The sequence below is a fragment of the Pinus tabuliformis genome, chromosome J (genome assembly GCF_031772625.1).
Source record: "Pinus tabuliformis cultivar Carrire ecotype Pingquan chromosome J, CPIR1, whole genome shotgun sequence".
NCBI classification, from domain to species: domain Eukaryota; kingdom Viridiplantae; phylum Streptophyta; class Pinopsida; order Pinales; family Pinaceae; genus Pinus; species Pinus tabuliformis.
The window spans coordinates 981,294,960-981,309,430 of NC_142295.1; the positions used below are offsets into that span (position 1 = coordinate 981,294,960).

General features: G+C 42.0%; 1 protein-coding gene across 1 annotated transcript; it reads right to left on the bottom strand.

Annotated features, from left to right (window-relative positions):
- Window positions 1-1,394: 1,394 nt before the first annotated feature.
- On the bottom strand, window positions 1,395-3,676 carry LOC149230140 (uncharacterized). Its single transcript, XM_089378857.1, has 3 exons — window positions 2,845-3,676; window positions 2,503-2,675; window positions 1,395-2,143 (listed from the first exon to the last, which is right to left on the bottom strand). The coding sequence occupies exons 1-3, from the start codon at window positions 3,574-3,576 to the stop codon at window positions 2,038-2,040; spliced, it is 1,011 nt and encodes a 336-aa protein (XP_089234983.1). The 5' UTR covers window positions 3,577-3,676; the 3' UTR covers window positions 1,395-2,037.
- Window positions 3,677-14,471: the final 10,795 nt, after the last annotated feature.

The window sequence follows — 14,471 nt, forward strand, 5'->3', positions numbered from 1 at the left end:
TTTCAGCTAGCAATAAGATTGGCAAGCCTATGATGGTGGAGAGTCCCAGCCAAGAGTGGGCACTCGAGCCGAGCTGTAGCAATCAGATCCAGATACTGAGGGGAAATTATTTCCATCAATTATTACTTCGAAAATGATCCAAATTTCTCAAACATAAATATCTTGAAAATTAAATTTAAATTATTTATAATATATTAAATAAATTTAATCTTTTTAATGGTTGTTTTGGTAAAATAAAATTATATTTTAATAATTTATCAACATTTTAAAATTTTCATTATTCAGATTATTTTAAAATGGGTGAAAAGATTTAAATCAAAATTCTCGCAATTATAACTTGCCAAAAATAATTTATAAGAAAAAGTGAGAGTTTATTTACTTATTAACCTGTTTATAAAAGTAAACTTTAGTTAATTTCACAATTTCATTTATTGATAAAAACATTATTCAAGTTAAAAACCTAGCTTCCCTCTCTAACATATTAAATATATTACAATTGAGTGTAATTTGTTATAATGATGAGATCTTTTATTAATAGATATAAGGATTTATTCAAAAATAAATGCAAGAATTCAACAAAGTATCCATTTTTATTTATTGGTACGGTAATGATTTTAAGCTTATAGCTAAGCCTACATCAAATTGGCTTATGAGACTCATTTATGTTTGAGAGAAGGGACCTATCTCTTGTGCAACCATTTGACTACTAAGTCTAGGAAGGTGTACATACCTAACCACTCTAAATTTGAACTTGCAACCTCTTATGAGAAAAGCACACGTTCTTAACCATTAAGCCTACTCAAGTAATTTTGTGACATAAAGATATGCCACTTGGGAAATCAAATGTAATGTATTTTTTTAATGGATAAGGATCCCTAATTAAAAATTTAGACAAGGACATTTAAAAGAAAAATTCCATTGGTTTTGTAGGACAATACATTGCTGTCATGATACATACACTCGATACATTGCTTAGAGAATCAAACACAATTTTTTTCTAATTGAAATGGATACTAAACCAAAACATTAGACTCGTATCCAAATGTAAAAATTAATTTATACCTTTCAATATTCAATAATTAAATTGGTTTATACTTTTCAATGTTCAATAATTAAACTAAACAGTAAGGAACAATAATTAAATTGGTTTATACTTTTCAATGTTCAATAATTAAACTAAACAGTAAGGAACTAGTTATACGACCTTGTTTTACTCTTACATTAAAGATCAGAGATCTAGATATTAAAATGTAATTTGTTGTTCAAACTGTTCAACTGCTTTGCATAAATGCATGTCCATACGTAATTTCAATAAAAACTCTTGTGATTTCTTGTTCATTGATCTTTGCCATTTCCTATTTCCTTTTAAGGCCGCCAAACATGTATAAAGGCTCTTTTCCAAAACAAAATTCCACATTTAGGTCATAGAGTTGTTATTATGACTTGAAAAGTCTTTTTTAGTTCTAACATATGTCCATACAACTCCACGCTTCTATATATACATAGTGTCAAAGGTCTGCACCGGCTGGCTATAGGTTGTCGCATCAACTGGCATAAGACCGTCAATATGCCACTGAATTGGCATCCTGGATGCATTTCAATGGACGTGACCTGCCAGAGCATTTGTAGCCACATTTGACCCCATTCTTGACCTGCCATTAGAGAGAGCATTTGTATCCACATATGACCCCCTTCTTCTTCTTCAGCTGACCACTTGATTTTACCAAGGCCCCATCACCTTGGCTTCCATTCGTTTGGCCCACCTTGAGGTGTAACCAGGGCAGTCCATGTGTTCATAAGCACCACTACCACCAAAGCAATCAAGAGAAAGGATGTGTCTCAAGGCTTTGCAGGGCAGAACGATGCCACATACATGAATCCCCAACTTACAATATTTTCTTCAAATGCACCATGCTAAATATCACCTAGGATTGTAACTACCAAAATCTGAACTGCAGTACTGATAATGGCAAGATCACAGTGGTCTGGCAACTTTAATGACTCTGCTCATATAGATCAAATTGCCCTCTGAGGCGATCAGGTAGCTACAGTAGTCGCAGTTCCACAGTGGAGAGGGGATGCCGGATCCTCTTCACCATCTTCTGCATCCCATAGGAAATGAGCATAGTATGCAAGAACATTGCTGCAGAATCGAGCCAACAGTGAGATAACATCAGTTAAATTGTTGCATATATTAAAATCCCCGAATCTATCCACTTTTATGATGTAAAGTTTCCCTCCTTTTTTACCCAACTTGAGATGATTAAATTTGTAAGTTCTAGAATCATCATAATGACAAACTAGACCAGATCCTATCTAGCCATCATCCCTAGACTGACTAGAACGACTGGAAATAGCAGGTATCATGTCAACATCAATATCTAAATAAGATCAAATGTAAAGAAAGCGATGGAGGTAAGAAGGGAAAGAGAGCATAAACCCTTACACATAAATGTATACATAATTGGATAAAACCACTGAAGAAACAGGAAAGATACTTACCAGTCATCCGGAGCAGCCTCTACAGCTTGCTCATAGTAATATTGTGCGCGAGGTGCATCTTTATGAACATCCCATATCAGATTGGCATAACTAGAGAGGGCATCTCCATCACCCGGACTGGCTAACATGGCCCTCCTGTAATATTCCTCGGCTCTTTCCACATCATGCTGGACCTAAATACACACAAAGCCAACAGATTATAAACTATGATGTAAGAATATACATTTTATAAAAATAGAGTGTCTTTAATATATAAGACGATGAATGATATGCAGTCAAGAACACTTTGATGATTAGTTATATATTACAGCATAAACGCAGTTCAGATTCCTCGATTCTAACCTCCTGAAGGAATATAGCATAATTGGTTAACAGAAGTGGGTTGCCTGGATCTGCCCGCAGCATTTTCTTATAGTAAGCATCTATGTCACTGGAATCTGATCCAAACCCGTCTCCTCTGCCTCCGTACCCACCTCCACTCCCATCTTCACCTCCAAATCTTCCATTACCGGAAGCCGTCGCAGTTTTAGTCCCAAGATCAACCCTATCGCTCACCAAACCCACTCCAGTGCCTTCAAATATCGTGCCACTCATCAAATCATCCTTCCTCCTTCCGGAGACAAAAGACCCTTCACCTGCATGGACTCCAGTTGCTGCTATATTTTTTCCTCGACCTTCATCCTGTGGGTCACTGGCACTTTGAAACCCAATTGGAATTTGAGTATCAGAATCATCAAATTCCTCTTTCAGAGCCTCATCCAATATAAGATTGCTCACAAAATTTTCTCTAGAGAGCTCTCTACAAAGTTCCCAAGTTCCGGACCCGGACCTTATCCCCAGCCTCCTTAAACTGGCATTCGATAAGGGGTTATGTAAATGAGCTTCAGACAGCGTCCTTTCGAATATGGGGAGTACGTCGTGATGAAACAACTGAGCATCGCCATTGCCAGTAACATGCAATTGGGTCAGCTGAACAGAACTGCGCGAATTCAATTGAAGTCCAAAGAGCGAATTCAGCCCGTGAGTAGAACTGTGGAGTAACATCATGGCATTAACGCCTAAGAGGGCTACCATAACCAAATTTCTGGTAAGAATTGAGTACCATGTTCATGAACTTAGCGGCACAACCTGAGTAGATATATAGGGCTGACACAGGACGAGTCCAATATATGAAGCCAGGTTGAAAGTATGTTAACCGCGGTTAAATCATTTTCTGTCACGTGATGGAGTGAGGTAGGATGAAGGTGACCATCTCCACCTGTCGGGCAAGGAGGCATGAATAGATTCGCGATGGCGATTATTATACCAGGGGCGCCCACCGTGGTTGTTGGTTTTCCTAACTCGGATGATGCGTTGGAGATTGAATCTGAACGGGCAAGAAGAAATGAATTAGATTCTCGATGTGAATTATTTACCAGGGGCGCCCACCGTGTCGTTGGTTTTTCAAAATCCGATGAGCGGTTGTAGGGGCAAAGAGAGAGATACAGACCACAGGGGTTGTGTTTGGCGTTTTGTTGAAGTATCCATGGACTGTGTGTAACAAAGGTTTGGAGTATTGCGACGACTTACATACTTGTGGTAGACGAGCGTTACATTTTGAGCCCCTTGTTACTCAGGACTATATCATCCCTTGGTTTCGCATCATTCAATCGCTTTGCTAACGAAGAAAGGATGTTTTGTTTTAAGCGTTTGTCACAAAACAAAACAAAAATTAAGAGGAGTATTATCACGCCCCTACACCTGTGGTGCTCTTCCAACCACTTATAGCGAGGTGCGGCACCACTGAACGCTTTCTTTTCACCAATACTCACCTTCGTGGACTACCACTAATTCACTTGTCCTTACTTAGTTTGTTTTTCGCAACCAAGTAAAATGCATTTATCCTTTATACTTAATGAAGCCCATACTCATTCATTATCCATATGCAATTAACCAAGAACATCAACAATTGCAAACAAGTATAAAGGGAGGGGCAACTCTCGAACAGTCTGCCCAACAATATATTATAACCGTTCTTCAATAATACATCATCAAGTATACTTGGCAAAACTCCAAGTCTATACTTAGAATAATTTACAATCAAGGCATAGAACAGCCTTTTACAACATCAATGCCAATCTACACGGTAGGAGGGTGCTCACCCGAGACACCTAAGACTCCCCCTTAGACTCTGCACGATTTCCACCTCAAACCGCACTCTTGTCGACCTACGACTGACCTCCGGTAAAACTGCGCACTTCCTCCTTAGAGCGCATGAGCTATGCGCACTTATCTGCGCCCTTTTTACCCCTGCTCAATGCGTAGAAGAGATATGCGAAGTTCGTTGGTTGGATTGATGCCAAATGAGCTCAAGTCTTTCTCCATTTATACACATTTCTGCGTGCGTTTGGGGAGGGTGTCCAGCCTTAAGGCCGACCCCATAAACCATCACTACACGCCCACATGTGCTCCTCCACAAGTCGGCCTAGCTCCACTTAGCCATCGCATATAAACAAGAGTTCAACACTTAGTTTATTTCAAGTGTTTTCTATCGTCGCACTTAATGTCGCATATGTTCGTCGCACTTCGTCGCATATGTCCGGAGGATCGTCGCATAAGGAGCGCCCGCCCGTCGCATGTCCGCCCGCTCGTCGCACCGATGTGCCCCCGCCGTGCCGCGCGCCCGTCGCTCGTCTGCCCGAGTTGCGAAGACCTTACATCAAAATGGGATTGCCTAGCTCTTGAGGTAAGGCATCTCAAAGCCTTGAAGAAAAAGGTTGAATCTGATGGAAAGAATGAAGGTGCTTCTGTGGGGATGATGCAGATACTTGGTGCTTCTGCTACTACGGAGGTGGTCTCTAGGAGAGATCCTGAAAGGAACAGATTGGAGTATGTTCAGATGAAGGTTGGAGGTGCTGATGTACTCACTATGGTGGATAGTGGGGCTTCTCACAACTTCATGAGTGAAGATACTGCGAGAAGAATTGGGCTGAAGTTTGTACCAGTAAAGGCACAAATGAAGACAGTGAATTCTCCTCCTATGGAGATTCTTGGTATAACTGAGAAGGTGGACACTACACTTGGTGAATGGACCAGGAAGGTGGACTTCACTATAGTGCGGATTGATGACTATGAAGCTGTATTGGGGATGGAATTCATGAAACAATTTGAGGCTATGGTTGTACCACATTTGAGGAAGCTCTACATTTATGATGGAAGGGAAGATGTACCCATTGGTGTTCCAACCATTGGTGTGACAAGGCCTGATTGTAAATTGGGAGTGATGCAAATGGAGGATAAGGAGAAGGTGAACAAGCGGTTGTCCACTATTGAGGCAAAGCTTGTGGAGCAGTCATTGGTCATTAGATCACTTTCAGATAGCATCTTGGATTTGACAAGAAGGCTAGAGCTGGTGGAGGATGATGATGATGATGAGGAGGTGTATGTGAGACCGGATGTCCAGAAGGAAGACCGGGAGGCATATCTACAAAGGATGGAGATTGAGGATCCTGATAGATGGATTGAGTTGATTAGTGAGGGAGAGCCTTCAGGCTCTACTCCCTCTACATCTTCTTAGATGAAAGGAGAAGATGGGGCTCATTGTTAGCTGCTCATGGCAGTGAGTCCTTAGACATGTTTGAGCAGGTATGATTGATGGTGCAGGGATGGCTTGGCATCAAGCATCATGGCATGTTGCAGATGGATGGAGTTTCCATGGACCTGAGCATGGATTGTAGAGATGGATTCTTGATGAGTCAAGAATGTGGCAGATGTTGAGGAACAACAGATGATGGCATGAGGATGTTCACTCTCATGGATTGGGCGTAATGGTTGGATTAGCTACCCAACTAGTTCAGACATGGGGTCGCGAAGTGTACAGAGATGTGTTGACATTTTGTTGGAGTATCATGATAGAGGTTCACATGGTGACACATGATGAGGTTGACACGAGTTGTTACAATGGAGATTGTGACAAAGGAGTCAATGATCATGGATCGAGATGATATCTGATGGAGTACATACCGTAGAGGTGTATACCTTGGTATGGTTGTCTTGGTGGCAGTTAGTCACTAAGGTGGAACATGATGGAGATGGGATTCTACATATGTTGCAGGGATGTTTGCCTTATGTGGAGGAGTTGACATCATGGTTGATGATGATCTTGGTGGAGAGCTACCAAGATGGTATGTTGTCGAGGACGACAATGATTTCAGGTGGAGGAGGATGTAAGGTCTTCGCAACTCGGGCAGACGACCGACGGGCGCGCGGCACGGCGGGCCCACATCGGTGCGACGAGCGGGCGGACATGCGACGGGCGGGCGCTCCTTATGCGACGAAGTGCGACGATCCTCCAGAGATATGCGACGAAGTGCGACATTAAGTGCGACGATAGAAAACACTTGAAATAAACTAAGTGTTGAACTCTTGTTTATATGCGATGGCTAAGTGGAGCTAGGCCGACTTTTGGAGGAGCACATGTGGGCGTGTAGTGATGGTTTATGGGGTCGGCCTTAAGGCTGGACACCCTCCCCAAACGCACGCTGAAATGTGTATAAATGGAGAAAGACTTGAGCTCATTTGGCATCAATCCCACCAACGAACTTCGCATATCTCTTCTATGCATTGAGTAGGGGTAAAAGGCGCAGATAAGTGCGCATAGCTCATGCGCTCTGAGGAGGAAGTGCGCAGTTTTATCGGAGGTCAGTCGTAGGTCGACAAGAGTGCGGTTTGAGGTGGAAATCGTGCAGAGTCTAAGGGGGAGTCTTAGGTGTCTCGGGTGAGCACCCTCCTACCGTGTAGATTGATGTTGTAAAAGGCTATTCTATGCCTTGATTGTAAATTATTCTAAGTATAGACTTGGAGTTTTGCCAAGTATACTTGATGATGTATTATTGAAGAACGGTTATAATATATTGTTGGGCAGACTGTTCGGGAGTTGCCCCTCCCTTTATACTTGTTTGCAATTGTTGATGTTCTTGGTTAATTGCATATGGATAATGAATGAGTATGGGCTATTTAAGTATAAAGGATAAATGCATTTTACTTGGTTGCGAAAAACAAACTAAGTAAGGACAAGTGAATTAGGCGTAGTCCACGAAGGTGAGTATTGGTGAAAAGAAAGCGTTCGGTGGTGCCGCACCTCGCTATAAGCGGTTGGAAGAGCACCGTAGGTGTAGGGGCATGACAGGTATGGTTGAATGGACGTGAGTCTAAACACCTGGTTCAATGTATGTAAAGGAAAATTGAGTTGAGATGAGAGGAATGTGGAAAGGGAAAGTGGGTTCTACTCCTCAAAGGAGGTCCATTACATAGTATTAGGAATGAGGCTAGATAGTTATACATGAGCAATCTGCCACCCTTTAAATATGTGGGAGGGAGCCTGAGGTGAAGACCCCACCTAAGACATTACAGTTTATTTTTTTCCAAACTTCAACATAAACACGATGAAAATGTGAAGTGAGAACGATGCAATTACTCAAAATAGTAATAATAAGAATGATAAAATATTATTAGTGAACAAAAGATGTGGGACTATGATTTGACCATAATCACGATGAAAGTGTGAAGTGAGAACGATGCAATTACTCAAAATAGTAATAATATGAACAATCATTATCACTATGTTCAACAAGTAGATGTTTTTCATTGATATATGTATTGGCTCGTTATAGTCCACATGTTAAAGGCTTTTGTGAATGTACAAGATTGTCATTCAAAGTTGTCTACAAGTTTGTCATATGCTCACTAAACAAGAATTTGATTTGAAACTTGCGTGAATAGAATCTTTATTTTCAAGATTGTATAAAATGACTGTTTTATAGGCAAGGCCAATCATATCATGAAAAAATTTGCAACATTATACTCTTTATGTACAAGCTCAGCTTGAAGACGTTCAAGCAAGTTTATTTTGCTTCTAAATTCCAAGATGGAGTCAAGTTTGTCTTCAACAATTTAACTTCAAGATGAAGTGCTTTTGAGCCGTGTAAAGATGAGAGTAAAGAGAATATTCAAATTCCACTCATCGGTGTTTTATTCCTGCATCAACAATAAGAATGTTGGCTCAATTCTTAACAGGACGGTAGGTCTTTACGAAGAAGATAGGTGAAGTGCCTTGATTGGGGCTTGAAGGGAACCAACTAAAAATTATGCATTTTGGATTGATTTTTTGGGTGTTTTTGAGTTCCAACCTTTTTATATTGACTAGGGAAGTAAACTTTTGGAGTCCAAAAGTTCCTAGTGAGGAGTGAGGAAGTGTGATCAAGTGATCAATTTTAAGCTCAAAAATGAAAGTGCCTAGAAAGTCTTAAAACTAGCATCAAATCAAAGTGATCGTCATTCTAAATCCAACGATGTTCATTTCACCTCAATCTGACACCATAAGCTCAAGTTATCGTGTGCTGACCATTTGGTGAAACAACTAAAATTCGAGTTGGGCGACTGACTAGAATTCTGTATTGTTGAGTCAGAATGGTGACTGTGCAAGGTATGGCCCAATGACAGGCTGACACTTCGCATGTTCTGGTTTGTTGGTTTTTGAGCACATCTGATTGGTTCGTGATTGATTGTTAGGACCAATGGATGGGCACCACGTGGCCTAGTCATGGGCTGCCACGTGGCACCCTAGGATTAATTAAAAATTTGGTATGGGTCAGTCGGAGGCCCAACCGAATTCGAACCCTTGACCTCCACACTATCAATCCAACGCTCTACAAACTCTACTCACGATGGTGCTTGTTATACTATGGGCAGAATCCATACTTAAGGTTTATGCCCGTGCCATTTGGAAGGAGGGGCCGAGTTACCAGCCCTGACCCCTAGGCATTTTGTTACCACACAACCCTCGGAGGAATTTTGAGAAGGAGCTCATGGAAGAAGGGTTGGGGAATGGCCCTTAGCCCCCGGTCGTGTCCACCACATGTGACCACGACATTCAATGGAAGGCGTCAATGGTGGAGGGCGTTCGGTGGTGGCCCCAAGTCGAGGACACGTGCGGTAGGAGGCCAGCCCCAGGGTCACATGTGTGCCCATAGGTCCACAACCCCAGGTCAAAGGCATTATTTGGGAGAGCGCTCTGGAATAAGGACCAGCCCAGGTCTTATGACACCCTTATGTGACCACGAGTCAAAGTTTGAGGGGCCCGGTGGGAAGGGCAGGCAGTTAGACCAGCCCTCGGCCTTAGGCCCATACAGCCATAATTTTCAGACTTATGGGTCATTGGCAAATTTAATCATCCAACAGAATGCACTGGCGGAGAGCGAAATTGTCTCTTAGTTAGGGAATTTCGGGGCAGATTTGTAGGACCGTTAGACATAAGGTCGAATTTGTAAGACGATTAATAATCAAGTTCATGGGATAGCTTAGGAGCTGATAAATTTTGGAGTGTTTGGCCAAATTGAGCTCAAAAAGAGTCCACTTATGGGTTTATGGATGTTCTGAATCCATTAGTGACCTCTAATTTCTGATTTGAGCACATCTAAGTAGCATTTTTTTAGGTTTGAGACCAAAGGTGTATGGATCAATTAAGGTTTGGAAGCAATTCTAGAGAAATCAAATGCCATTCTGAACGATGTCATCGACTCTGCTCTCCTTGAAGCCATTATACCTGTGTTGTTGAGAGGCAGACAAACACCTGTGATACCTGGAGACATAGCAACACTCATGACAAGCAATCTGTTAGTCGAAAACCAAAACAAACTGGAGGAATGATAAGAAACATACCTGTGTCACTGTTTGTGAAGATTGTGCAATTTTCACAGGGAGGCTAGGGGACTAACTGCCAAAGTTGTGCAAGGCACAGTTCGAGCGGTCAGGAGGCTGACTAAATGTTGGAACTGTGCAATGCATAATCCAACCTGGCCTACTGAGGATTGGAATTGCGCAATGCACAATTTCAGTCAATAGTGACATGTAAACCAGCAAACTGCATTGTGCATTTTCTGGGGCCAACAAGGCACTGCCTCCCAGAATTGTGCAATGCAAGCCTGGAGGTTAGTGTTGGGCCAAACTTGCACAATTTTTGGAGGGAAGCCAGAGCCTTCACTTCTAGAAATGTGCAATGCTAGTCGGGTAAGGCAAGGTCGAGGCTAAGGCAGCGACTGAAACATGAGAAGTCTGAATGCATGGTGATAGTGATTGTAAACAAGAGTGAATGATCATGCATGCAAATAGTAAGTGCAGGATTCAGAAAACAAGAAAGCATGCATGTGTGTGAAGCGAGTCGCCTTAACGATGACCGTCGGTGCAAAAATAGTGTCATGCATGCGACATCAGTGAGATGCGAACGAAAATTGAAACAATGCTTCTACAAGCTAAAATACATTAAAATGACAGCAAGCGCTCATTGAAATCAAGTAGACAACACTCACACAAAGCGAAACACAAAAAGTGATAGAAACGCAGCGCAAGACATGAAAAGCAGACTTACCCTGAAACAGCTAAGCTGAAAGTGCCAAAGACTCCTGGATGCAATGTGGGATGTCAAAGTTGCAAGATCGATGTGAGGAATGAGCTCTGCAACGTCTATTTCATAAGTTTTCATAAGATCGAGGTTATGACGCGCATGCCACAAATCTAGGAAAAAGTGACACTTGGCAAGAGGTTTCTAAAATGATCTTTGCATGTAACCTCCAGCTGCTAAGAATAGATCCCTAGATCTAGGGATGCCTTTTGCATGCTACCTTTTTCTATTTCAGGAAGAGCATCCCATGCATGCAAATTAGTTTTTCTCGGTCCTGGAGGGAACTGGTCAACCTGAAGGCACATACAACAACCTGCTTGACAGAGAGAGGGATTTGTACAATTTCTGAGAGGAATTGGGCTAATTGTCCCAGAGGGATTACACAATTTTTGGGAGGAGCAAGTGACTGTTGCTCATAATTGCACAATTTCTAGGAGGAGTTGGGTTGGTTGTCCTAGATGGATTGCGCAATTTCTAGGAGGAGGAGGTGACTACTACCCAAAATCACACAATTTATGGGCTGAGCTATAGTGTTGGCCAGACTGCGCAGTTTTTCCAAGGAAGCCTGTCTGATTGCTCTGCACAATTTTGGAGCTCAGCAGTCTACCCAACTGATTTTTGTAATTTTTGGGCTAAGCTGTAGTGCTGGGCCAGATTGTGCAATTTTCCCAAGGAAGACTGTCTAACGGCATTGCACAATTTCTGAGCCCAACATGCTACCTAGCAGATTTGCGCAATTTCTAGAGGGAAGGCTGGTGCCCCTCTAGGAGTGCGTAATTTTCTAAGGGAGTTACTCAGCCAGCAACTAGCCCAAGTTTTGAGTGGCAACCTGTGAAGGGAGTGAAGCAAACTAACGTGCACAGACTGGCAAGCTGTTGATAAACCAACGAATCCTATGTACTTGACAGTGCAAGACATGTTGTGAAGATGGTTGGTGGGAAGGCTCCAAAACGAAGCTAAGGCAAAATTTTGGAGGGTGGTTGTAGCCGCTACAACACTTGGTGACACACTGGTAGAATTCCAACTCTCTAAATGGACCTTGTTCATGAAAAGAAAGTCTAACACCTCTAGAAGTATTGTTCAGTTCTATGTTCGTCTTGGTTTCCACACTTGCTTGATTGTAAGATGTAGCATCTGCCAAGCCCTTGGTCAGTTCACACACATTCCCAGCCAAGTCAACGCAGTTGTTTCGATTGGGGATGAGGGGTACATTGGTGCACAAGCAATATGGTCATTAAAGTTTTAATTTCATCTCTGGTGTTGCTCCACTTCCAACAGGCCTAGACAGTACCCCGGTAGAGTCACGCAGGAACACAAGCATCACTCTGCTACCAGTGAACTTGGTTAGTACCCCGACAAAGTTACTTTCATCACCTCTCTACACAGGAATCCTTTCTCTTCTTTCGCCTTATTCATTTTTCATTTTTTTTGAAAATTTTCACTTTTTCATTTTTCATTTTTTGTAACTGTGCATAGAAATTATTCATTTCAGAGGCAGAAGAGGGATCCCGAATTATTGAGAGAAGAAAAGGTTGTTCCTTCAAAGAATTAGTTTATATATACCTCTGATGTGCTTGTTAATGTTTTCCCCCTCACCTTACTCTACTTGACTGAGCTGACAAAGATTAACCCAAAAACAACCGACTAGAGTAGGTGACACTGGTTAGCGCACACACATTTTGTTTTCACCAAGGTTCACTTTGAATAGTACATATTTTCCATCGACATATCATGGACTGAAGATAACAAGTTCTTCATGTAGAGGCAGGACGACAGATAACCAAGTACTGGTAACTGCACAAGTCCTCTTGTACTTTACCCAGTTTGTTTCAAGAGTCGCACACAGTTTCATGTGAAACTAACCTACGAATGTAAACAAGCAAACAAACACAAAACAAAGCAAAAGCAGAAGTAAATGCATAAGCAAAGTGATTAAGCAAACAAGAAAGTGAGCAAACAAACATGCAAGGTAAGAAGCAAACAAGCATGCAAGCAAACAAACCAAAAACAATCACTACTCCTACTCCTAACCTAATGGTGCATGGGTCTGCTCATGTGAAGCAATACTTCCAATACAGCCACCAGCACATTGGTCGACCCATGTTGGTGAAGTCATGGTTCGCGAACAACACAGTTCCACGAACCAGCAAATAAGAAAGATATAACAATGAAGATAGAAACACTCCAAGTTTAGATGTGTCCACTGAACATAAGTGAGGCCAAGTGCATGGCATGCAATCCTTGGACTTACCATGATGTTATGTGACATTGCGTGCAGATTTTAAGTGTACTCATTCTCTTCACTGTGACATGCAAGCAAACGTGACAAAGGTAGACCACTTATATTGCACAAGTGTGCTTGTTGTATAAGATTCCTCCAACGCGTGAGCGATGGGATCGTGTAGTTTGAGTGGAGGAAGCGAAATATGTGTGTGAGATTGATCTTCAGTGCATACAGATGAGTGATGAGGTGCCTTGGGTGTTTGAACAATTTCCTTATCAGAAGTGAAACCAACCTCAGGACGGCGAGGGCCTAACATAACCATCGGCTCGAGCTGAAGTGCCTCAACAGCCTGTGGGCTTTCAACTTTGTCGACAGATAGATCATCATAGACTAGCGTCTTTGATGGATTAACAATGATTGAATCAACATCGTGATCAAATGAAGAAGTAGAGAGATCATGACAACCAAGATCAGAAAATTCAGGATGTTTGTCGGCATCCTCATGATTTGATGAATCACACAGAGGGGTAGATGGGAAGCAAGAATGTTCACCCTTTGCATTCCCAAAAAAAGCAGATGAAGAATCAAGTAGATGTTAGATGAATGATTTTTCCTCTCCGTTGTCGGATGATGGACTCACATCCGATGTGTTCTTCGAATGATCAAAAATGGGTGCATCCGTAGACGGAGATACACATGCTAAATCAGGGATGGCAGAATCACCAAAGGTGCCTAGAAAACACAGAGGAGGCTCAGACAGAGGGGAGTCATCCTTCTCTAAGGATTGATGCTCAACCTCCCAGTCATACTCTTCATGAATGACAATGCAGGTTGGTTGTGCAACACCAACTCCGTCAATGGCTTAATCCTCATTCACAATAGGTGTAGAGTCCAGAGTGAAAGAACACAAGACAATGCAATCCGAAGGATCATCAGAATACGAAGAGGGAGGTTGAGATACGAAATACATGTGACAACCCATGGGATTCGCGACCAAGTCTGTGCGAAAATTTAGAGAAGTGATGTTGGGAGGATGTGACAATTGAACAGATGTGTGTGCATGTTCTCCCACATCACTCTGCGGTGGTGGAGTTGTTTGATGAGGGGAGGTCGGATAGTCACTTGTGACAGCGATCGTGTTCATTTGTGATTGCACAACTTCATCACTGAAGTATGCTGAGCGGGGTTTGAGCTTTAACTTCTTCTTGGGATTGACAGATTTGATAAGGAAATATTCAAATCTGTCCATGAGATATTGAAATTTCATTTGACTTTTCGGAGCTTCAAACATGAATAGATGGAAATGCT

Excerpts from the sequence above, each read along its gene's own strand:
- LOC149230140 (XM_089378857.1), bottom strand. The coding sequence starts at position 3,576 with ATGGTAGCCCTCTTAGGCGTTAATGCCATGATGTTACTCCACAGTTCT. Across the intron at positions 2,676-2,844 it reads ATGCTATATTCCTTCAGGAG|GTCCAGCATGATGTGGAAAG; the intron begins GTTAGAATCGAG and ends GTGTGTATTTAG. Across the intron at positions 2,144-2,502 it reads GAGGCTGCTCCGGATGACTG|CAATGTTCTTGCATACTATG; the intron begins GTAAGTATCTTT and ends TCGATTCTGCAG.